At 48.4% G+C, this 22,825-nt stretch overlaps 1 protein-coding gene across 1 annotated transcript in view; it reads right to left on the reverse strand.

Moving 5' to 3' along the window:
* The window catches only part of crocc2 (ciliary rootlet coiled-coil, rootletin family member 2), a 167,917-nt gene that overhangs the window by 29,553 nt on the left and 115,539 nt on the right, over positions 1-22,825 (reverse strand). Inside the window, exons 21-23 of the mRNA XM_071342349.1 lie at positions 19,831-20,069; positions 7,058-7,217; positions 6,816-6,983 (exon numbers count right to left, since the gene is read on the reverse strand). Coding sequence (XP_071198450.1) covers positions 6,816-6,983; positions 7,058-7,217; positions 19,831-20,069 — 567 coding nt within the window. The remainder of the gene's footprint in view (positions 1-6,815; positions 6,984-7,057; positions 7,218-19,830; positions 20,070-22,825) is intronic.

Here is a 22,825-nt window from a genome sequence, read left to right on the forward strand (position 1 = left end):
ATTGTTGAAGCACCTTTGGCAGTGATTACAGCATCGAGTCTTCTTGGGTATGACGCTACAAGCTTGGCACACCTGTATTTGGGGAGTTTCTCCCATTCTTCTCTGCAAATCCTCTCAAGCTCTGTCAGGTTGGATGGGAAGTGTAGAGCTGAGCTATTTCAGGTCTTTCCAAAGATGTTCGATCGGGTTCAAGCTCGGCCTCTGGCCTCTCATTCAGAGACTTGTCCCGAAGCCACTCCTGCGTTGTCTTGGCTGTGTGCTTAGGGTCGTTGTCCTGTTGGAAAGTGAACCGCCACCCCAGTCTGAGGTCGTGAGAGCCCTGGAGCAGGTTTTCATCAAGGATCTCTCTGTACTTTGCTCCGTTCATCTTTGCCTCGATCCTGACTAGTCTCCCAGTCCCTGCTGCTGAAAAACATCCCCACAGCATGATGCTGCCACCACCATGCTTCACCGTAGGGATGGTGCCAGGTTTCCTCCAGACGTGACGCATGGCATTCAGGCCAAAGCGTTCAATCTTGATTTCATCAGACCAGAGAATTTTGTTTCTCATGGTCTGAGAGTCTTTAGGTGTCTTTGGCAAACTCCAAGCAGGCTGTCATGTGCCTTTTACTGAGGAGTGGCTTCCATCTGGCCACTCTACCATAAAGGCATGATTGGCAGAGTGTTGCAGAGATGGTTGTCCTTCTGGAAGGTTCTCCCATCTCCACAGAAGAACTCTAGAGCTCTGTCAGAGTGACCATCAGGTTCTTGGTCACCTCCCTGACTAAGGCCCTTCAACCCCGATTGCTCAGTTTGGCCGGGCGGCCAGCTCTAGGAAGAGTCTTGGTGGTTCTAAACTTCTTCCATTTAAGAATGATCGAGGCCACTATGTTATTGGGGACCTTCAATGCTGCAGATATTTTTTGGTACCCTTCCCCAGATCTGTTCCTCGACACAATCCTGTCTCTGAGCTCTACAGACAATTCCTTCGATCTCATGGCTTGGTTTTTGCTCTGACATGCACTGTCAACTGTGGGACCTTATATAGACAGGTGTGTGCCTTTCCAAATCATGTCCAATCAACTGAATTTACCACAGGTGGACTCCAATCAAGTTATAGAAACATCTCAAGGATGATCAATGGAAATAGGATGCACCTGAGCTCAATTTCGAGTCACATACAAAAATGTCTGAATACTTTCCCCCCCCACAAAATGTGGAAAGTTTCTGAATACTGATACATTTGCATTACATTCTAAAACCCTGTTTTTGCTTTGTCATTATGGGGTCTTGTGATGTCATTATAGGGTATTGTGATGTCATTATGGGGTCTTGTGATGTCATTATGGGGTCTTGTGATGTCATTATGGGGTATTGTGTGTAGAGGAATTGCTGAGGAATTGTTATGAGGCTGTAATGTAACAAAATGTGGAAAAAGTCAAGGGAATACTTTCCGAGGTCACTTTTTTTATGTTATAATTTTACTTCCACTTTGACATTGCGGAGTAGTTTGTGTAGATTATTAATAAAGAGTGAACAGGAAATCCATTTGAATTCCACTTTGTAGCACAACAAAATGTGGAAAAAGTAAAAGGGTGTGAATACCTTGTGAAGGCTGTACACCTACAGTATGTTAAACCCCAGCCAGGCTGACAAAAGGTTATTCATTGGAGAGTGACAGTAGAACATCCTCGGCCCTTCCTCCTCATACTGTAAGCACTGCAGGCACTGCAGGTATTCTGCAGCTAGTTGTGGCTAGACAGTATGTTTGCTGTAGCATGTTGTTATCGAGGCTGTACAGCGGACTACTTCCTGTAAGTTACATACAGTACATTCGGAAAGTATTCAGACCCCTTGACTTTTTCCACATTTTGTTAATTAAGTTACAGCCTTATTCTAAAATGGATTAAACAGTTTTTCCCCCCGCATGAATCTACACACAATACCCCATAATGACAAAGAAAACCCTTTTTTTTTTTAAATTTAATTTTGGCAAATTTATTACAAATAGAAAACAGAATTATCACATTTACAGTGGGGAGAACAAGTATTTGATACACTGCCGATTTTGCAGGTTTTCCTACTTACAAAGCATGTACAGGTCTGTAATTTTTATCATAGGTACACTTCAACTGTGAGAGACGGAATCTAAAACAAAAATCCAGAAAATCACAGTGTATGATTTTTAAGTAATTAATTTGCATTTTATTGCATGACATAAGTATTTGAAAACCTACCAACCAGTAAGAATTCCAGCTCTCACAGACCTGTTAGTTTTTCTTTAAGAAGTCCTCCTGTTCTCCACTCATTACCTGTATTAACTGCACCTGTTTGAACTCGTTACCTGTATAAAAGACACCTGTCCACACACTCAATCAAACAGACTCCAACCTCTCCACAATGGCCAAGACCAGAGAGCTGTGTAAGGACATCAGGGATAAAATTGTAGACCTGCACAAGGCTGGGATGGGCTACAGGACAATAGGCAAGCAGCTTGGTGAGAAGGCAATAACTGTTGGCGCAGATATTAGAAAATGGAAGAAGTTCAAGATGACGGTCAATCACCCTTGGTCTGGGGCTCCATGCAAGATCTCACCTCGTGGGGCATCAATGATCATGAGGAAGGTGAGGGATCAGCCCAGAACTACACGGCAGGACCTGGTCAATGACCTGAAGAGAGCTGGGACCACAGTCTCAAAGAAAACCATTAGTAACACACTACGCCGTCATGGATTAAAATCCTGCAGAGCACGCATGGTCCCCCTGCTCAAGCCAGCGCATGTCCAGGCCCGTCTGAAGTTTGTCAATGACCATCTGGATGATCCAGAGGAGGAATGGAAGAAGGTCATGTGGTCTGATGAGACAAAAATAGAGCTTTTTGGTCTAAACTCCACTCGCCGTGTTTGGAGGAAGAAGAAGGATGAGTACAACCCCAAGAACACCATCCCAACCGTGAAGCATGGAGGTGGAAACATCATTCTTTGGGGATGCTTTTCTGCAACGGGGACAGGACTACTGCACCGTATTGAGGGGAGGATGGATGGGGCCATGTATCGCGAGATCTTGGCCAACAACCACTTTCCCTCAGTAAGAGCATTGAAGATGGGTCGTGGCTGGGTCTTCCAGCATGTCAACGACCTGAAACACACAGCCAGAGCAACTAAGGATTGGCTTCGTAAGAAGCATCTCAAGGTCCTGGAGTGGCCTAGCCAGTCTCCAGACCTGAACCCAATAGAAAATCTTTGGAGGGAGCTAAAAGTCCATATTGCCCAGCGACAGCCCCGAAACCTGAAGGATCTGGAGAAGGTCTGTATGGAGGAGTGGGCCAAAATCACTGCTGCAGTGTGTGCAAACCTGGTCAAGAACTACGGGAAACATATGATCTCTGTAATTGCAAACAAAGGTTTCTGTACCAAATATTAAGTTCTGCTTTTCTGATGTATCAAATACTTATGTCATGCAATAAAATGCAAATTAATTATTTAAAAATCATACAATGTGATTTTCTGGATTTTTGTTTTAGATTCCGTCTCTCACAGTTGAAGTGTACCTATGATAAAAATTACAGACCTCTACATGCTTTGTAAGTAGGAAAACCTGCAAAATCAGCAGTGTATCAAATACTTGTTCTCCCCACTGTACCTCCTTCCTGCCCACCTTCCTGTCCTCCTTCCCCCAGCCCTGTGGGCCTCCTTTGGTAACGTACCTCCTTCCTGTCCTCCTCCCCCCAGCCCTGTGGGCCTCCTATGGTAACGTACCTCCTTCCTGTACTCCTCCCCCAGCCCTGTGGGCCTCCTATGGTAACATACCTCCTTGTCCTCCTCCTCCACCCCTGTGGGCATCCTATGGTAACGTACCTCCTTCCTGTCCTCCTCCCCAGCCCTGTGGGCCTCCTATGGTAACGTACCTCCTTCCTGTCCTCCTTCCTGTCCTCCTCCCCCCAGCCCTGTGGGCCTCCTATGGTAACGTGCCTCCTTCCTGTCCTCCTCCCCCCAGCCCTGTGGGCCTCCTATGGTAACGTACCTCCTTCCTGTCCTCCTCCCCAGCCCTGTGGGCCTCCTATGGTAACGTACCTCCTTCCTGTCCTCCTCCCCAGCCCTGTGGGCCTCCTATGGTAACGTGCCTCCTTCCTGTCCTCCTCCCCTCAGCCCTGTGGGCCCCCTATGGTAACGTACCTCCTTCCTGTCCTCCTCCCCAGCCCTGTGGGCCCCCTATGGTAACATACCTCCTTCCTGTCGTCCTCCCCTCAGCCCTGTGGGCCCCCTATGGTAATGTACCTCCTTCCTGTCCTCCTCCCCTCAGCCCTGTGGGCCTCCTATGGTAACGTACCTCCTTCCTGTCCTCCTCCCCTCAGCCCTGTGGGCCTCCTATGGTAACGTGCCTCCTTCCTGTCCTCCTCCTCCAGCCCTGTGGGCCTCCTATGGTAACGTACCTCCTTCCTGTTCTCCTCCCCAGCCCTGTGGGCCTCCTATGGTAACGTACCTCCTTCCTGTCCTCCTTCCTGTCCTCCTCCCCTCAGCCCTGTGGGCCTCCTATGGTAACGTACCTCCTTCCTGTCCTCCTCCCCAGCCCTGTGGGCCTCCTATGGTAACATACCTCCTTCCTGTCCTCCTCCCCAGCCCTGTGGGCCTCCTATGGTAACGTACCTCCTTCCTGTCCTCCTCCCCAGCCCTGTGGGCCTCCTATGGTAACGTACCTCCTTCCTGTCCTCCTCCCCTCAGCCCTGTGGGCCTCCTATGGTAACGTACCTCCTTCCTGTCCTCCTCCCCCAGCCCTGTGGGCCTCCTATGGTAACGTTACCTCCTTCCTGTCCTCCTCCCCAGCCCTGTGGGCCTCCTATGGTAACGTACCTCCTTCCTGTCCTCCTCCCCCAGCCCTGTGGGCCTCCTATGGTAACGTACCTCCTTCCTGTCCTCCTCCCCAGCCCTGTGGGCCTCCTATGGTAACGTACCTCCTTCCTGTCATCTTCCCCCAGCCCTGTGGGCCTCCTATGGTAACGTACCTCCTTCCTGTCCTCCTCCCCAGCCCTGTGGGCCTCCTATGGTAACGTACCTCTTTCCTGTCCTCCTCCCCCAGCCCTGTGGGCCTCCTATGGTAACGTACCTCCTTCCTGTCCTCCTCCCCAGCCCTGTGGGCCTCCTATGGTAACGTACCTCCTTCCTGTCCTCCTCCCCCAGCCCTGTGGGCCTCCTATGGTAACGTACCTCCTTCCTGTCCTCCTCCCCCAGCCCTGTGGGCCTCCTATGGTAACGTACCTCCTTAATGTCCTCCTCCCCAGCCCTGTGGGCCTCCTATGGTAACGTACCTCCTTCCTGTCCTCCTCCCCAGCCCTGTGGGCCTCCTATGGTAACGTACCTCCTTCCTGTCCTCCTCCTCCAGCCCTGTGGGCCTCCTATGGTAACGTACCTCCTTCCTGTCCTCCTCCCCCAGCCCTGTGGGCCTCCTATGGTAATGTGCCTCCTTGATGTCCTCCTCCCCAGCCCTGTGGGCCTCCTATGGTAACGTACCTCCTTCTTGTCCTCCTCCTCCAGCCCTGTGGGCCTCCTATGGTAACGTACCTCCTTCTTGTCCTCCTCCTCCAGCCCTGTGGGCCTCCTATGGTAACGTACCTCCTTCCTGTCCTCCTCCCCCAGCCCTGTGGGCCTCCTATGGTAATGTGCCTCCTTGATGTCCTCCTCCCCAGCCCTGTGGGCCTCCTATGGTAACGTACCTCCTTGATGTCCTCCTCCCTCAGCCCTGTGGGCCTCCTATGGTAACGTACCTCCTTCCTGTCCTCCTCCCCCAGCCCTGTGGGCCTCCTATGGTAACGTACCTCCTTCCTGTCCTCCCCCCCAGCCCTGTGGGCCTCCTATGGTAACGTACCTCCTTCCTGTCCTCCTCCCCAGCCCTGTGGGCCTCCTATGGTAACGTACCTCCTTCCTGTCCTCCTCCCCAGCCCTGTGGGCCTCCTATGGTAACGTACCTCCTTCCTGTCCTCCTCCTCCAGCCCTGTGGGCCTCCTATGGTAACGTACCTCCTTCCTGTCCTCCTCCCCCAGCCCTGTGGGCCTCCTATGGTAATGTGCCTCCTTGATGTCCTCCTCCCCAGCCCTGTGGGCCTCCTATGGTAACGTACCTCCTTCTTGTCCTCCTCCTCCAGCCCTGTGGGCCTCCTATGGTAACGTACCTCCTTCCTGTCCTCCTCCCCCAGCCCTGTGGGCCTCCTATGGTAACGTACCTCCTTCTTGTCCTCCTCCTCCAGCCCTGTGGGCCTCCTATGGTAACGTGCCTCCTTGATGTCCTCCTCCCCAGCCCTGTGGGCCTCCTATGGTAACGTACCTCCTTCTTGTCCTCCTCCTCCAGCCCTGTGGGCCTCCTATGGTAACGTACCTCCTTCCTGTCCTCCTCCCCCAGCCCTGTGGGCCTCCTATGGTAACGTACCTCCTTCCTGTCCTCCTCCCCCAGCCCTGTGGGCCTCCTATGGTAACGTACCTCCTTCCTGTCCTCCTCCCCAGCCCTGTGGGCCTCCTATGGTAACGTACCTCCTTCCTGTCCTCCTCCCCTCAGCCCTGTGGGCCTCCTATGGTAACGTACCTCCTTCCTGTCCTCCTCCCAAGCCCTGTGGGCCTCCTATGGTAACGTACCTCCTTCCTGTCCTCCTCCCCAGCCCTGTGGGCCTCCTATGGTAACGTACCTCCTTCCTGTCCTCCTCCCCCAGCCCTGTGGGCCTCCTATGGTAACGTACCTCCTTCCTCTCCTCCTCCCCAGCCCTGTGGGCCTCCTATGGTAACGTACCTCCTTCCTGTCCTCCTTCCTGTCCTCCTCCCCCAGCCCTGTGGGCCTCCTATGGTAACGTACCTCCGTGATGGCCGCCTCCCTGCCCGCCTCGCTCTCCAGGACTCTCTGTTTAAGACCGAAGGACTCCCTCCTCGCCTCCTCTTCCTTCACCTCCTCCTGACACACCCTGGCCTGCAGTTCTCCCATCTCCTCCCTCTGTTGGGTAGCCTCCCTCTCTAGGATTTTCACCTGAACAGGTAGAGATAGAGACTGATTAGAGGCTGAGGCAGAAGAAGAAGAAGAAGAAGAAGATGAAGCCCCACCTGTCTGCGTAGCTCCTGCAGCTCTCTGCGTGCCTGCAGTCGGGACTTCTCCAGCTCCCTCATGGTGCTCCTCAGCTTGGATACTTCCTGCTGCAGGGAGGTCTTACACACCTCCAGGACCACCACTTTCTGCTCCTTGTCCTCCAGGCTACGCCGCAGACTGATGGGAGATATGGAGGCAGAGACAGGGTTATAGAGGTAGATTACCGTCAAAACTATTACAAAAATACACTTTCTGCTCTTTGTCCTTAATGCTACGCCAAAGGCTGACGGAGATGGAAGCAGATACATGGAGGTAAAGTACTGTCATAATATTGAAGAAACGTGTGGTCACATTTCAAATAGTGATGCGTTGAGTCATAACCCACAATCCTCGTTGTTATAACCGCGGGAGTGGTGGGTTTAGGATGTGGATGAAGGGCTGGGGGTTTAGGATGTGTATGAAGGGCTCGTGGGTTTAGGATGTGGATGAAGGGCGGTGGGTTTAGGATGTGGATGAAGGGGGGTTTAGGATGTGGATGAAGGGCGGTGGGTTTAGGATGTGGATGAAGGGGGGTTTAGGATGTGGATGAAGGGCGGTGGGTTTAGGATGTGGATGAAGGGCTGGGGGGTTTAGGATGTGGATGAAGGGGGGTGGGTTTAGGATGTGGATGAAGGGCCGGGGGGTTTAGGATGTGGATGAAGGGCGGGGGGTTTAGGATGTGGATGAAGGGCTGGGGGTTTAGGATGTGGATGAAGGGCGGGGGGGGGGTTAAGGATGTGTATGAATGGCGGGGGGGGTTTAGGATGTGGATGAAGGGGGGTTTAGGATGTGGATGAAGGGCTGGGGGGTGTAGGATGTGGATGAAGGGCTGGGGGTTTAGGATGTGGATGAAGGGCGGGGGGGATTAAGGATGTGTATGAATGGCGGGGGGGGTTTAGGATGTGGATGAAGGGCTGGGGGGTTTAGGATGTGGATGAAGGGCGGGGGGGTTTAGGATGTGGATGAAGGGCTGGGGGTTTAGGATGTGGATGAAGGGCTGGGGGTTTAGGATGTGGATGAAGGGCTGGGGGGGGGGGTTTAGGATGTGGATGAAGGGCTGGGGGTTTAGGATGTGGATGAAGGGCTGGGGGGTTTAGGATGTGGATGAAGGGGGGTTTAGGATGTGGATGAAGGGCCTGGGGGGTTTAGGATGTGGATGAAGGGCAGGCGGGTTTAGGATGTGGATGAAGGGTGGGGGGTTTAGGTTGTGGATGAAGGGCTGGGGGGGTTTAGGATGTGGATGAAGGGCGGTGGGTTTAGGATGTGGATGAAGGGCTGGCGGGTTTAGGATGTGGATGAAGGGCTGGGGGGGGGGTTTAGGATGTGGATGAAGGGCTGGGGGGTTTAGGATGTGGATGAAGGGCGGTGGGTTTAGGATGTGGATGAAGGGCTGGGGGTTTAGGCTGTGGATGAAGGGGGTTTAGGATGTGGATGAAGGGCAGGGGGTTTAGGATGTGGATGAAGGGCTGGTGGGTTAGGATGTGGATGAAGGGGGTTTAGGATGTGGATGAAGGGGGGTGGGTTTAGGATGTGGATGAAGGGCTGGGGGTTTAGGCTTTGGATGAAGGGGGTTTAGGATGTGGATGAAGGGCTGGGGGGGTTTAGGATGTGGATGAAGGGCTGGTGGGTTTAGGATGTGGATGAAGGGCAGGGGGTTTAGGATGTGGATGAAGGGCGGGGGGTTAGGATGTGGATGAAGGGGGTTTAGGATGTGGATGAAGGGGGGTGGGTTTAGGATGTGGATGAAGGCGGGTTTAGGATGTGGATGAAGGGCTGGGGGTTTAGGATGTGGATGAAGGGCTGGGGGGTTTAGAATGTGGATGAAGGGGGGTGGGGGTTTAGGATGTGGATGAAGGGCTGGGGGTTTAGGATGTGGATGAAGGGCGGGGGGTTAGGATGTGGATGAAGGGGGTTTAGGATGTGGATGAAGGGGGGTGGGTTTAGGATGTGGATGAAGGGGGGTTTAGGATGTGGATGAAGGGCAGGTGGGTTTAGGATGTGGATGAAGGGCCGGGGGTTTAGGATGTGGATGAAGGGCAGGGGGAGTTTAGGATGTGGATGAAGGACTGATGGGTTTAGGATGTGGATGAAGGGTGGGGGGTTTAGGATGTGGATGAAGGGCTGGGGGGTTTAGGATGTGGATGAAGGGCAGGTGGGTTTAGGATGTGGATGAAGGGCTGGGGGGTTTAGGATATGGATGAAGGGCCGGGGGGTTTAGGATGTGGATGAAGGGCTGGTGGGTTTAGGATGTGGATGAAGGGCTGGTGGGTTTAGGATGTGGATGAAGGGCAGGTGGGTTTAGGATGTGGATGAAGGGCTGGGGGGTTTAGGATGTGGATGAAGGGCTGGGGGTTTAGGATGTGGATGAAGGGCTGGCGGGTTTAGGATGTGTATGAAGGGCTGGGGGGTTTAGGATGTGGATGAAGGGCGGGGGGGTTTAGGATGTGGATGAAAGGCAGGGGGTTTAGGATGTGGATGAAGGGCTGGTGGGTTTAGGATGTGGATGAAGGGCTGGGGGGGTTTAGGATGTGGATGAAGTGCTGGTGGGTTTAGGATGTGGATGAAGGGCTGGTGGGTTTAGGATGTGTATGAAGTGCTGGGGGGTTTAGGATGTGTATGAAGGGCTGGTGGGTTTAGGATGTGGATGAAGGGTGGGGGGGGGTTTAGGATGTGGATGAAGGGCCGGGGTTTTAGGATGTGTATGAAGGGCTGGTGGGTTTAGGATGTGTATGAAGGGCTGGGGGGTTTAGGATGTGTATGAAGGGCTGGTGGGTTTAGGATGTGGATGAAGGGTGGGGGGGTTTAGGATGTGGATGAAGGACTGATGGGTTTAGGATGTGGATGAAGGGTGGGGGGTTTAGGATGTGGATGAAGGGCTGGTGGGTTTAGGATGTGGATGAAGGGCTGGGGGTTTAGGATGTGGATGAAGGGCAGGTGGGTTTAGGATGTGGATGAAGGGTGGGGGGTTTAGGATGTGGATGAAGGGCTGGGGGTTTAGGATGTGGATGAAGGGCTGGGGGGGCTAAGGATGTGGATGAAGGGGGGTGGGTTTAGGATGTGGATGAAGGGGGGTGGGTTTAGGATGTGGATGAAGGGGGGTTTAGGATGTGGATGAAGGGCTGGGGGTTTAGGATGTGGATGAAGGGCTGGGGGTTTAGGATGTGGATGAAGGGCGGTGGGTTTAGGATGTGGATGAAGGGCCGGGGGTTTAGGATGTGGATGAAGGGGGGGGTTTAGGATGTGGATGAAGGGCTGGGGGGTTTAGGATGTGGATGAAGGGCGGTGGGTTTAGGATGTGGATGAAGGGCGGTGGGTTTAGGATGTGGATGAAGGGCTGGGGGGTTTAGGATGTGGATGAAGGGCTGGGGGGTTTAGGATGTGGATGAAGGGGGGGTTTAGGATGTGGATGAAGGGCTGGGGGGTTTAGGATGTGGATGAAGGGCTGGGGGGGTTTAGGATGTGGATGAAGGGCTGGGGGGGTTTAGGATGTGGATGAAGGGCTGGGGGTTTAGGATGTGGATGAAGGGCTGGGGCGTTTAGGATGTGGATGAAGGGCTGGTGGGTTTAGGATGTGGATGAAGGGGGGTTTAGGATGTGGATGAAGTGCTGGGGGGTTTAGGATGTGGATGAAGGGAAGGGGGGTTTAGGATGTGGATGAAGGGCCGGGGGGTTAGTATGTGGATGAAGGGCAGGGGGGTTTAGGATGTGGATGAAGGGGAGGGGGGTTTAGGATGTGGATGAAGGGCTGGGGGGGTTTAGGATGTGGATGAAGGGCTGGGGGGTTTAGGATGTGGATGAAGGGAAGGGGGGTTTAGGATGTGGATGAAGGGCTGGGGGGTTAAGGATGTGGATGAAGGGCTGGGGTGTGGCGGGCGGGTTGAATAAAGACAAAACAATGCTTAAAAAATTCAGAAATGTATAATTCTTGTGCAATTGATATTTATGGGCCACATTGAGGTTTTACATTCATCTTTTTGTATCTGACGTTAGTGTGTAGACTAAGCCTCAACTTTAGGGCCTAACTGTCTCTGGTCTAACTGTATAGAACAGAAGTCTAATGTTATAGAAGAGAGGACCAGAACAGTAGTCTAATGTTATAGAAGAGAGGACCAGAACAGTAGTCTAATGTTATAGAAGAGAGGACCAGAACAGTAGTCTAATGTTATAGAAGAGAGGACCAGAACAGTAGTCTAATGTTATAGAAGAGAGGACCAGAACAGTAGTCTAATGGTATAGAAGAGAGGACCAGAACAGTAGTCTAATGTTATAGAAGAGAGGACCAGAACAGTAGTCTAATGTTATAGAAGAGAGGACCAGAACAGTAGTCTGATGTTATAGAAGAGAGGACCAGAACAGTAGTCTGTTATAGAAGAGAGGACCAGAACAGTAGTCTGTTATAGAAGAGAGGACCAGAACAGTAGTCTAATGTTATAGAAGAGAGGACCAGAACAGTAGTCTAATGTTATAGAAGAGAGGACCAGAACAGTAGTCTAATGTTCTAGAAGAGAGGACCAGAACAGTAGTCTAATGTTATAGAAGAGAGGACCAGAACAGTAGTCTAATGGTATAGAAGAGAGGACCAGAACAGTAGTCTAATGGTATAGAAGACAGGACCAGAACAGTAGTCAGATGTTATAGAAGAGAGGACCAGAACAGTAGTCTAATGTTATAGAAGAGAGGACCAGAACAGTAGTCTGTTATAGAAGAGAGGACCAGAACAGTAGTCTAATGTTCTAGAAGAGAGGACCAGAACAGTAGTCTAATGTTATAGAAGAGAAACCAGAACAGTAGTCTAATGTTCTAGAAGAGAGGACCAGAACAGTAGTCTAATGTTATAGAAGAGAAACCAGAACAGTAGTCTGATGTTATAGAAGAGAGGACCAGAACAGTAGTCTAATGTTATAGAAGAGAGGACCAGAACAGTAGTCTGATGTTATAGAAGAGAGGACCAGAACAGTAGTCTAATGTTATAGAAGAGAGGACCAGAACAGTAGTCTGTTATAGAAGAGAGGACCAGAACAGTAGTCTAATGTTCTAGAAGAGAGGACCAGAACAGTAGTCTAATGTTATAGAAGAGAGGACCAGAACAGTAGTCTGATGTTATAGAAGAGAGGACCAGAACAGTAGTCTGTTATAGAAGAGAGGACCAGAACAGTAGTCTAATGTTATAGAAGAGAGGACCAGAACAGTAGCCTGTTATAGAAGAGAGGACCAGAACAGTAGTCTGATGTTATAGAAGAGAGGACCAGAACAGTAGTCTGTTATAGAAGAGAGGACCAGAACAGTAGTCTGTTATAGAAGAGAGGACCAGAACAGTAGTCTGTTATAGAAGAGAGGACCAGAACAGTAGTCTAATGTTCTAGAAGAGAGGACCAGAACAGCAGCCTGTTATAGAAGAGAGGACCAGAACAGTAGTCTAATGTTATAGAAGAGAGGACCAGAACAGTAGTCTAATGTTATAGAAGAGAGGACCAGAACAGCAGTCTAATGTTATAGAAGAGAGGACCAGAACAGCAGCCTGTTATAGAAGAGAGGACCAGAACAGTAGTCTAATGTTATAGAAGAGAGGACCAGAACAGTAGTCTAATGTTATAGAAGAGAGGACCAGAACAGTAGTCTAATGGTATAGAAGAGAGGACCAGAACAGTAGTCTAATGGTATAGAAGAGAGGACCAGAACAGTAGTCTGATGTTATAGAAGAGAGGACCAGAACAGTAGTCTGTTATAGAAGAGAGGACCAGAACAGTAGTCTAATGTTCTAGAAGAGAGGACCAGAACAGTAGTCTGATGTTATAGAAGAGAGGACCAGAACAGTAGTCTAATGTTATAGAAGAGAGGACCAGAACAGTAGTCTAATGTTATAGAAGAGAGGACCAGAACAGTAGTCTGTTATAGAAGAGAGGACCAGAACAGTAGTCTGTTATAGAAGAGAGGACCAGAACAGTAGTCTAATGTTATAGAAGAGAGGACCAGAACAGTAGCCTGTTATAGAAGAGAGGACCAGAACAGTAGTCTGATGTTATAGAAGAGAGGACCAGAACAGTAGTCTAATGTTATAGAAGAGAGGACCAGAACAGTAGTCTGTTATAGAAGAGAGGACCAGAACAGTAGTCTAATGTTATAGAAGAGAGGACCAGAACAGTAGCCTGTTATAGAAGAGAGGACCAGAACAGTAGTCTAATGTTCTAGAAGAGAGGACCAGAACAGTAGTCTGATGTTATAGAAGAGAGGACCAGAACAGTAGTCTGTTATAGAAGAGAGGACCAGAACAGTAGTCTAATGTTATAGAAGAGAGGACCAGAACAGTAGCCTGTTATAGAAGACAGGACCAGAACAGTAGTCTGATGTTATAGAAGAGAGGACCAGAACAGTAGTCTAATGTTATAGAAGAGAGGACCAGGACAGTAGTCTAATGGTATAGAAGAGAGGACCAGAACAGTAGTCTAATGTTATAGAAGAGAGGACCAGAACAGTAGTCTAATGTTATAGAAGAGAAACCAGAACAGTAGTCTAATGTTCTAGAAGAGAGGACCAGAACAGTAGTCTAATGTTATAGAAGAGAAACCAGAACAGTAGTCTGATGTTATAGAAGAGAGGACCAGAACAGTAGTCTAATGTTATAGAAGAGAGGACCAGAACAGTAGTCTAATGTTCTAGAAGAGAGGACCAGAACAGTAGTCTAATGTTATAGAAGAGAAACCAGAACAGTAGTCTAATGTTCTAGAAGAGAGGACCAGAACAGTAGTCTAATGTTATAGAAGAGAAACCAGAACAGTAGTCTGATGTTATAGAAGAGAGGACCAGAACAGTAGTCTAATGTTATAGAAGAGAGGACCAGAACAGTAGTCTGATGTTATAGAAGAGAGGACCAGAACAGTAGTCTAATGTTATAGAAGAGAGGACCAGAACAGTAGTCTGTTATAGAAGAGAGGACCAGAACAGTAGTCTAATGTTCTAGAAGAGAGGACCAGAACAGTAGTCTAATGTTATAGAAGAGAGGACCAGAACAGTAGTCTGATGTTATAGAAGAGAGGACCAGAACAGTAGTCTGTTATAGAAGAGAGGACCAGAACAGTAGTCTAATGTTATAGAAGAGAGGACCAGAACAGTAGCCTGTTATAGAAGAGAGGACCAGAACAGTAGTCTGATGTTATAGAAGAGAGGACCAGAACAGTAGTCTGTTATAGAAGAGAGGACCAGAACAGTAGTCTGTTATAGAAGAGAGGACCAGAACAGTAGTCTGTTATAGAAGAGAGGACCAGAACAGTAGTCTAATGTTCTAGAAGAGAGGACCAGAACAGCAGCCTGTTATAGAAGAGAGGACCAGAACAGTAGTCTAATGTTATAGAAGAGAGGACCAGAACAGTAGTCTAATGTTATAGAAGAGAGGACCAGAACAGCAGTCTAATGTTATAGAAGAGAGGACCAGAACAGCAGCCTGTTATAGAAGAGAGGACCAGAACAGTAGTCTAATGTTATAGAAGAGAGGACCAGAACAGTAGTCTAATGTTATAGAAGAGAGGACCAGAACAGTAGTCTAATGGTATAGAAGAGAGGACCAGAACAGTAGTCTAATGGTATAGAAGAGAGGACCAGAACAGTAGTCTGATGTTATAGAAGAGAGGACCAGAACAGTAGTCTGTTATAGAAGAGAGGACCAGAACAGTAGTCTAATGTTCTAGAAGAGAGGACCAGAACAGTAGTCTGATGTTATAGAAGAGAGGACCAGAACAGTAGTCTAATGTTATAGAAGAGAGGACCAGAACAGTAGTCTAATGTTATAGAAGAGAGGACCAGAACAGTAGTCTGTTATAGAAGAGAGGACCAGAACAGTAGTCTTTTATAGAAGAGAGGACCAGAACAGTAGTCTAATGTTATAGAAGAGAGGACCAGAACAGTAGCCTGTTATAGAAGAGAGGACCAGAACAGTAGTCTGATGTTATAGAAGAGAGGACCAGAACAGTAGTCTAATGTTATAGAAGAGAGGACCAGAACAGTAGTCTGTTATAGAAGAGAGGACCAGAACAGTAGTCTAATGTTATAGAAGAGAGGACCAGAACAGTAGCCTGTTATAGAAGAGAGGACCAGAACAGTAGTCTAATGTTCTAGAAGAGAGGACCAGAACAGTAGTCTAATGTTATAGAAGAGAGGACCAGAACAGTAGTCTGATGTTATAGAAGAGAGGACCAGAACAGTAGTCTGTTATAGAAGAGAGGACCAGAACAGTAGTCTAATGTTATAGAAGAGAGGACCAGAACAGTAGCCTGTTATAGAAGACAGGACCAGAACAGTAGTCTGATGTTATAGAAGAGAGGACCAGAACAGTAGTCTAATGTTATAGAAGAGAGGACCAGGACAGTAGTCTAATGGTATAGAAGAGAGGACCAGAACAGTAGTCTAATGTTATAGAAGAGAGGACCAGAACAGTAGTCTAATGTTCTAGAAGAGAGGACCAGAACAGTAGTCTAATGTTATAGAAGAGAGGACCAGAACAGTAGTCTGATGTTATAGAAGAGAGGACCAGAACAGTAGTCTGTTATAGAAGAGAGGACCAGAACAGTAGTCTAATGTTTGGGAATGTTTTGGTGAAGTGGTACATTTTGACTCGGGAACAGGAGTGTAGAAATATGATTTCTTTCAGCAGCCTGAGAGAATGGATGTTATGAATGTACCTCTGCAAAGGTGGGGGTGCTGTCTTTACTAGCCTCATAAAAGCTGATAGTATTTCAACCACATAAAATACGAACCCAAGCCTTACTGAAATATTATCAAAAACATGTTGGATTGTTTTAAAAGCTTTTTAATTTCCTTAAAACCGGGCAAACTGATGTAATTTAAAAATGTTTAACTGAAAATCCACCCCCCCCCTACCCCATTCCTTTTTTATCCCCGTTATTGCATTTTCTCCCCGGTCCCTAAACGTCTTTGCTGCGTGAGAGAAGCAGAGATGACAGAGGAAAGAGGAAAACCAACGTTATTGATGTCAACCAGATTGGATCGTTCATTCTATCCCTTTATGACATCATTCTGGTGAGGGTTTTAATTAATAAAGTCTTCTAGGGGGCAACAATAATGACAGAAGAGAAGCTGCACATGTTTAATTATAGATATATCATTTTATAACAAATAGCCCTACCAAAATGTCGGAAACGATAAGCAGAAACACAGGCCTGTCTAAAAAAGGCCCGTCAGAAAATCTTTATGCCATCTCTGACTGTACAGAGTATTTTCTATATTAGCGGGTTAGGTTCGGGTGTGGGTCTTAGGTTTTCACTTTATCACATGGTGGCGGACGGACTCGGGTTTAGAAAACACTCATTTCAAACCAGTTCTGTCTTTAAACTCCATACCGTTAACATCATTTCTACTTCATAAAACCCAATAAAGCCCTGGACACATTTGCACACATTGTTGCCGGTACAAGATCAGACAGTCCTGAACTGTTTCCTGTTGATGAATCAGTAAAGAACTGCTTCCTGTTGATGAATCAGTAAAGAACTGCTTCCTGTTGATGAATCAGTAAAGAACTGCTTCCTGTTGTTGTCGTTCTCTTGACAGAGGCTCTCAGCTCCTCGTTGGGGGGTTAGAGTTAGGGACTGTACAGTACCTGTTGTCTGTATGGGACAGAGTGACTGTACCTGTTGTCTGTATGGAACAGAGTGACTGTACCTGTTGTCTGTATGGAACAGAGTGACTGTACCTGTTGTCTGTATGGAACAGAGTGACTGTACCTGTTGTCTGTATGGGACAGAGTGACTGTACCTGTTGTCTGTATGGAACAGAGTGACTGTACCTGTTGTTGTCTGTATGGGACGATGAGTGACTTTACCTGTTGTCTGTATGGGACAGTGAGTGACTGTACCTGTTGTTTGTATGGAACAGAGTGACTGTACCTGTTGTCTGTATGGGACAGAGTGACTGTACCTGTTGTCTGTATGGAACAGAGTGACTGTACCTGTTGTTGTCTGTATGGGACGATGAGTGACTGTACCTGTTGTCTGTATGGGACAGTGAGTGACTGTACCTGTTGTTTGTATGGAACAGAGTGACTGTACCTGTTGTTTGTATGGAACAGAGTGACTGTACCTGTTGTCTGTATGGAACAGAGTGACTGTACCTGTTGTCTGTATAGGACAGTGAGTGACTGTACCTGTTGTCTGTATGGAACAGAGTGACTGTACCTGTTGTCTGTATGGGACAGAGTGACTGTACCTGTTGTCTGTATAGGACAGTGAGTGACTGTACCTGTTGTCTATATGGAACAGAGTGACTGTACCTGTTGTCTGTATGGGACAGAGTGACTGTACCTGTTGTCTGTATGGAACAGAGTGACTGTAGCTGTTGTCTGTATGTACCAGAGTGACTGTACCTGTTGTCTGTATGGAACAGAGTGACTGTACCTGTTGTCTGTATGGAACAGAGTGACTGTACCTGTTGTCTGTATGGGACAGAGAGTACCTGTTGTCTGTATGGAACAGAGTGACTGTACCTGTTGTCTGTATGGAACAGAGTGACTGTACCTGTGTCTGTACGGACCAGAGTGACTGTACCTGTTGTCTTGTATGGGACAGAGTGACTGTACCTGTTGTCTGTATGGGACAGAGAGTACCTGTTGTCTGTATGGAACAGAGTGACTGTACCTGTTGTCTGTATGAAACAGAGTGACTGTAACTGTTGTCTGTATGGAACAGAGTGACTGTACCTGTTGTCTGTATGGGACAGAGTGACTGTACCTGTTGTCTGTATGGGACAGAGAGTACCTGTTGTCTGTATGGAACAGAGTGACTGTACCTGTTGTCTGTATGGAACAGAGTGACTGTACCTGTTGTCTGTATGGACCAGAGTGACTGTATATGTTGTCTGTATGGGACAGAGTGACTGTACCTGTTCTCTGTATGGGACAGAGAGTACCTGTTGTCTATATGGAACAAAGTGACTGTACCTGTTGTCTGTATGGAACAGAGTGACTGTACCTGTTGTCTGTATGGGACAGTGAGTGACTGTACCTGTTGTCTGTATGGAACAGAGTGACTGTACCTGTTGTCTGTATGGAACAGAATGACTGTACCTGTTGTCTGTATGGGACAGTGAGTGACTGTACCTGTTGTCTGTATGGGACAGTGAGTGACTGTACCTGTTGTCTGTATAGGACAGTGAGTGACTGTACTTGTTGTCTGTATGGGACAGTGAGTAACTGTACCTGTTGTCTGTATGGGACAGTGAGTAACTGTACCTGTTGTCTGTATGGGACAGTGAGTGACTGTACCTGTTGTCTGTATGGGACAGTGAGTAACTGTACCTGTTGTCTGTATGGGACAGTGAGTAACTGTACCTGTTGTCTGTATAGGACAGTGAGTGACTGTACCTGTTGTCTGTATGGGACGGTGAGTGACTGTACCTGTTGTCTTTATGGGACAGTGAGTGACTGTACCTGTTGTATGTATGGGACAGTGAGTGACTGTACCTGTTGTCTGTATTGGACAGTGAGGTACCGTACCTGTTGTCTGTATGTGACGGTGAGGGACTGTACCTGTTGTCTGTATGGGACAGTGAGTGACTGTACCTGTTGTCTGTATGGGACGGTGAGGGACTGTACCTGTTGTCTGTATGGGACAGTGAGTGACTGTACCTGTTGTCTGTATGTGACGGTGAGGGACTGTACCTGTTGTCTGTATGGGACGATGAGGGACTGTACCTGTTGTCTGTATAGGACAGTGCGTGACTGTACCTGTTGTCTGTATGGGACAGTGAGTGACTCTACCTGTTGTCTGTATGGGACGGTGAGGGACTGTACCTGTTGTCTGTATGGGACAGTGAGTGACTGTACCTGTTGTCTGTATGGGACGGTGAGGGACTGTACCTGTTGTCTGTATGGGACAGTGAGTGACTGTACCTGTTGTCTGTATGGGACGGTGAGGGACTGTACCTGTTGTCTGTATGGGACAGTGAGTGACTGTACCTGTTGTCTGTATGGGACGGTGAGTGACTGTACCTGTTGTCTGTATGGGACAGTGAGTGACTGTACCTGTTGTCTGTATGGGACGGTGAGTGACTGTACCTGTTGTCTGTATGGGACAGTGAGTAACTGTACCTGTTGTCTGTATGGGACGGTGAGGGACTGTACCTGTTGTCTGTATGGGACGGTGAGTGACTGTACCTGTTGTCTGTATGGGATAGTGAGTAACTGTACCTGTTGTCTGTATAGTACAGTGCGTGACTGTACCTGTTGTCTTTATGGAACAGTGCGTGACTGTACCTGTTGTCTGTATGGGACGGTGAGTGACTGTACCTGTTGTCTGTATGGGGCAGTGAGTGACTGTACCTGTTGTCTTTATGGGACGGTGAGTGACTGTACCTGTTGTCTGTATGGGGCAGTGAGTGACTGTACCTGTTGTCTGTATGGGACAGGGAGTGACTGTACCTGTTGTCTGTATGGGACAGTGAGTGACTGTACCTGTTGTCTGTATGGGACAGTGAGTGACTGTACCTGTTGTCTGTATGGGGCAGTGAGTGACTGTACCTGTTGTCTTTATGGGACGGTGAGGGACTGTACCTGTTGTCTGTATGGGACAGTGAGTGACTGTACCTGTTGTCTGTATGGGACGGTGAGTGACTGTACCTGTTGTCTGTATGGGACAGTGAGTGACTGTACCTTTTGTCTTTATGGGACGGTGAGGGACTGTACCTGTTGTCTGTATGGGACAGTGAGTGACTGTACCTGTTGTCTGTATGGGACGGTGAGGGACTGTACCTGTGGTTGTCGTTCTCTGCTCTCTTCACTGCAGCTCTGAGCTCCTGGTTGGAGGTGTGGATGGCCTCCTTGTCTCGTATCTCGTCCCCCAGCAGCCTCCTGAGGTCCAGCACCTCCTTCCTCTGGTGGTCCCTCTCCTGAGCCACCTCCATCAGCTTCCTGTGGGCTTCGATCAGCTCTTCCCGCCTTGCATCGCGCTCATCCTCTGCATGCTGGAGGTCCCGCCGAAGACCCTCCACCTAGCAGGACCAGGGAAGGGAGATGAGAGGATGAACAGAGAGGAACAAGGAAGGGGGCATGGCGAAGGAGCTCACTGAGGCTTCAAACCAGAGATGGAGACCGGAGCACCCGAACCAAAGAGACCAAGTTAGGCTTGATTCAATCCGTATTGCAGAAGTCCCGCTTTATAGAGTTATTGCAAAGGCAGTGTTTACCTGTGCATGCAGTCTCCGCGAACGCAGAAACATTGTCTCAATATTTTTATTGCGCTATAGCGCAGATCTTCTGCGATACGAATTGAATCAAGGCTCAAGACTGCTTCAAATTAACCAGACCAAGGAAGGCAGGACAGGGGAGGAGGGGTGGAGGGAGGAGGGAGGAGGGAAGAGGGAGGAGGGAGGAGGGGTGGAGGGAGGAGGGGTGGAGGGAGGAGGGTGGAGGGAGGAGGGGAAGGCATGATGTTTACACAGGTCACATAATATGTTTTATTCTCATCAATTCTAATCCTCTCCCTTTCCAACCCATCACACTTTATTTCAGGGGGAAAGGGGGGATGGAGAAGAACCTGGGTTCAAATAGTATTCAAATTCATTCATAAACTTTCAGCGTTGGATTTAGTCTGCCTGAAGTGCGAGATGGGCGTATGGGACGACTGCACTGGTTCCATTGTGCCAGCCAAGCTCGATCAAGCACAGCTAAAGTATTGGGAATATTTCAAATACTATTTGAATCCGGGTCTGGAGGGTAGAGGAGAGCCCTCTGATTGTGATCGTCATGTAGATGAGAGTGAAGCTAGGGGAACCTGTCCCGTCCCATCGGAGCTTGTCTCTCCCTGCGGCAGGAGAGAAAATAAACACTGCCACAACTGGCTTATTTACACTAGGGGTTAACTCAAACTTTGATTTCATTATATTACCAAGAGCGCTCTTTCTCTCGCTCTCTCTCGCTCTCTCTCGCTCTCTCTCGCGCTCTCTCTCGCTCTCTCTCGCTCTCTCGCAATTCAATTCAATTCAATTTAAGGGCTTTAGTGGCATGGGAAGCATATGTTTACATTGCCAAAGTAAGTGAAAAGCAAAGCAAAGCAAATAAGCCCACCATACCTTCTCCGCTATGCAATCTGGTTTCCGAGCTGGTCATGGGTGCACCTCAGCCACGCTCAAGGTCCTAAACGACATCATAACCGCCATCGATAAGAGACATTACTGTGCAGCCGTATTCATCGACCTGGCCAAGGCTTTCGACTCTGTCAATCACCACATTCTTATCGGCAGACTCAATAGCCTTGGTTTCTCAAATGACTGCCTCGCCTGGTTCACCAACTACTTCTCTGATAGAGTTCAGTGTGTCAAATCGGAGGGCCTGTTGTCCGGACCTCTGGCAGTCTCTATGGGGGTGCCACAGGGTTCAATTCTCGGGCCGACTCTCTTCTCTGTATACATCAATGATGTTGCTCTTGCTGCTGGTGATTCTCTGATACATCTCTATGCAGACGACACCATTCTGTATACTTCTGGCCCTTCTTTGGACACTGTGCTATCTAACCTCCAAACGAGCTTCAATGCCATACAACTCTCCTTCCGTGGCCTCCAACTGCTCCTAAATGCAAGTAAAACTAAATGCATGCTCTTCAACCGATCGCTGCCCGCACCTGCCCGCCCGTCCAGCATCACTACTCTGGACGGCTCTGACTTAGAATACGTGGACAACTACAAATACCTAGGTGTCTGGTTAGACTGTAAACTCTCCTTCCAGACTCACATTAAGCATCTCCAATGCAAAATTTAGTCTAGAATTGGCTTCCTATATCGCAACAAAGCATCCTTCACTCATGCTGCCAAACATACCCTCGTAAAACTGACCATCCTACCGATCCTTGACCTCGGTGATGTCATCTATAAAATAGCCTCCAACACTCTACTCAGTAAATTGGATGCAGTCTATCACAGTGCCATCCGTTTTGTCACCAAAGCCCCATACACTACCCACCATTGCGACCTGTACGCTCTCGTTGTCTGGCCCTCGCTTCATACTCGTCTTCAAACCCACTGGCTACAGGTCATCTACAAGTCTCTGCTAGGTAAAGCCCCACCTTATCTCAGCTCACTGGTCACCATAGCAGCACCCACTCGTAGCATGCGCTCCAGCAGGTATATCTCGCTGGTCATCCCCAAAGCCAATTCCTTCTTTGGTCGTCCCACTCCTTTGGTCGTCTTTCCACCATGGCCTATTTATTGTAACTCCCTCCTCTCTTATCTTACCTCATTTGCATAGATGTTTTGTTTTCTTTTGTTCTACTGTATTATTGACTGTATGTTTTGTTTTCTTTAGTTCTACTGTATTATTGACTATATGTTTGTTTTACTCCATGTGTAACTCTGTGTTGTTGTATGTGTCGAATTGCTATGCTTTATCTTGGCCAGGTCGCAGTTGCAAATGAGAACTTGTTCTCAACTAGCCTACCTGGTTAAATAAAGGTGAAATAAAAATAAATAAAAGTGAAATAGATAATAAACAAAAGTGAAATAAACAATAAAAATTAACAGTAAACATTACACTCACAAAAGTTCCAAAAGAATAAAGACATTTCAAATGTCATATAATGTGGAAATAGTTAAAGTACAAAAGGGAAAATAACTAAACATAAATATAGGTTGTATTTACAATAATGTTTGTTCTTCACTGGTTGACCTTTTCTTGTGGCAACAGGTCACATATCTTGCTGCTGTGACGGAACACTGTGGTATTTCACCTAATAGATATGGGACTCTCTCTCTCT

This window comes from Salvelinus alpinus, chromosome 15 (assembly GCF_045679555.1).
Source record: "Salvelinus alpinus chromosome 15, SLU_Salpinus.1, whole genome shotgun sequence".
NCBI lineage: Eukaryota > Metazoa > Chordata > Actinopteri > Salmoniformes > Salmonidae > Salvelinus > Salvelinus alpinus.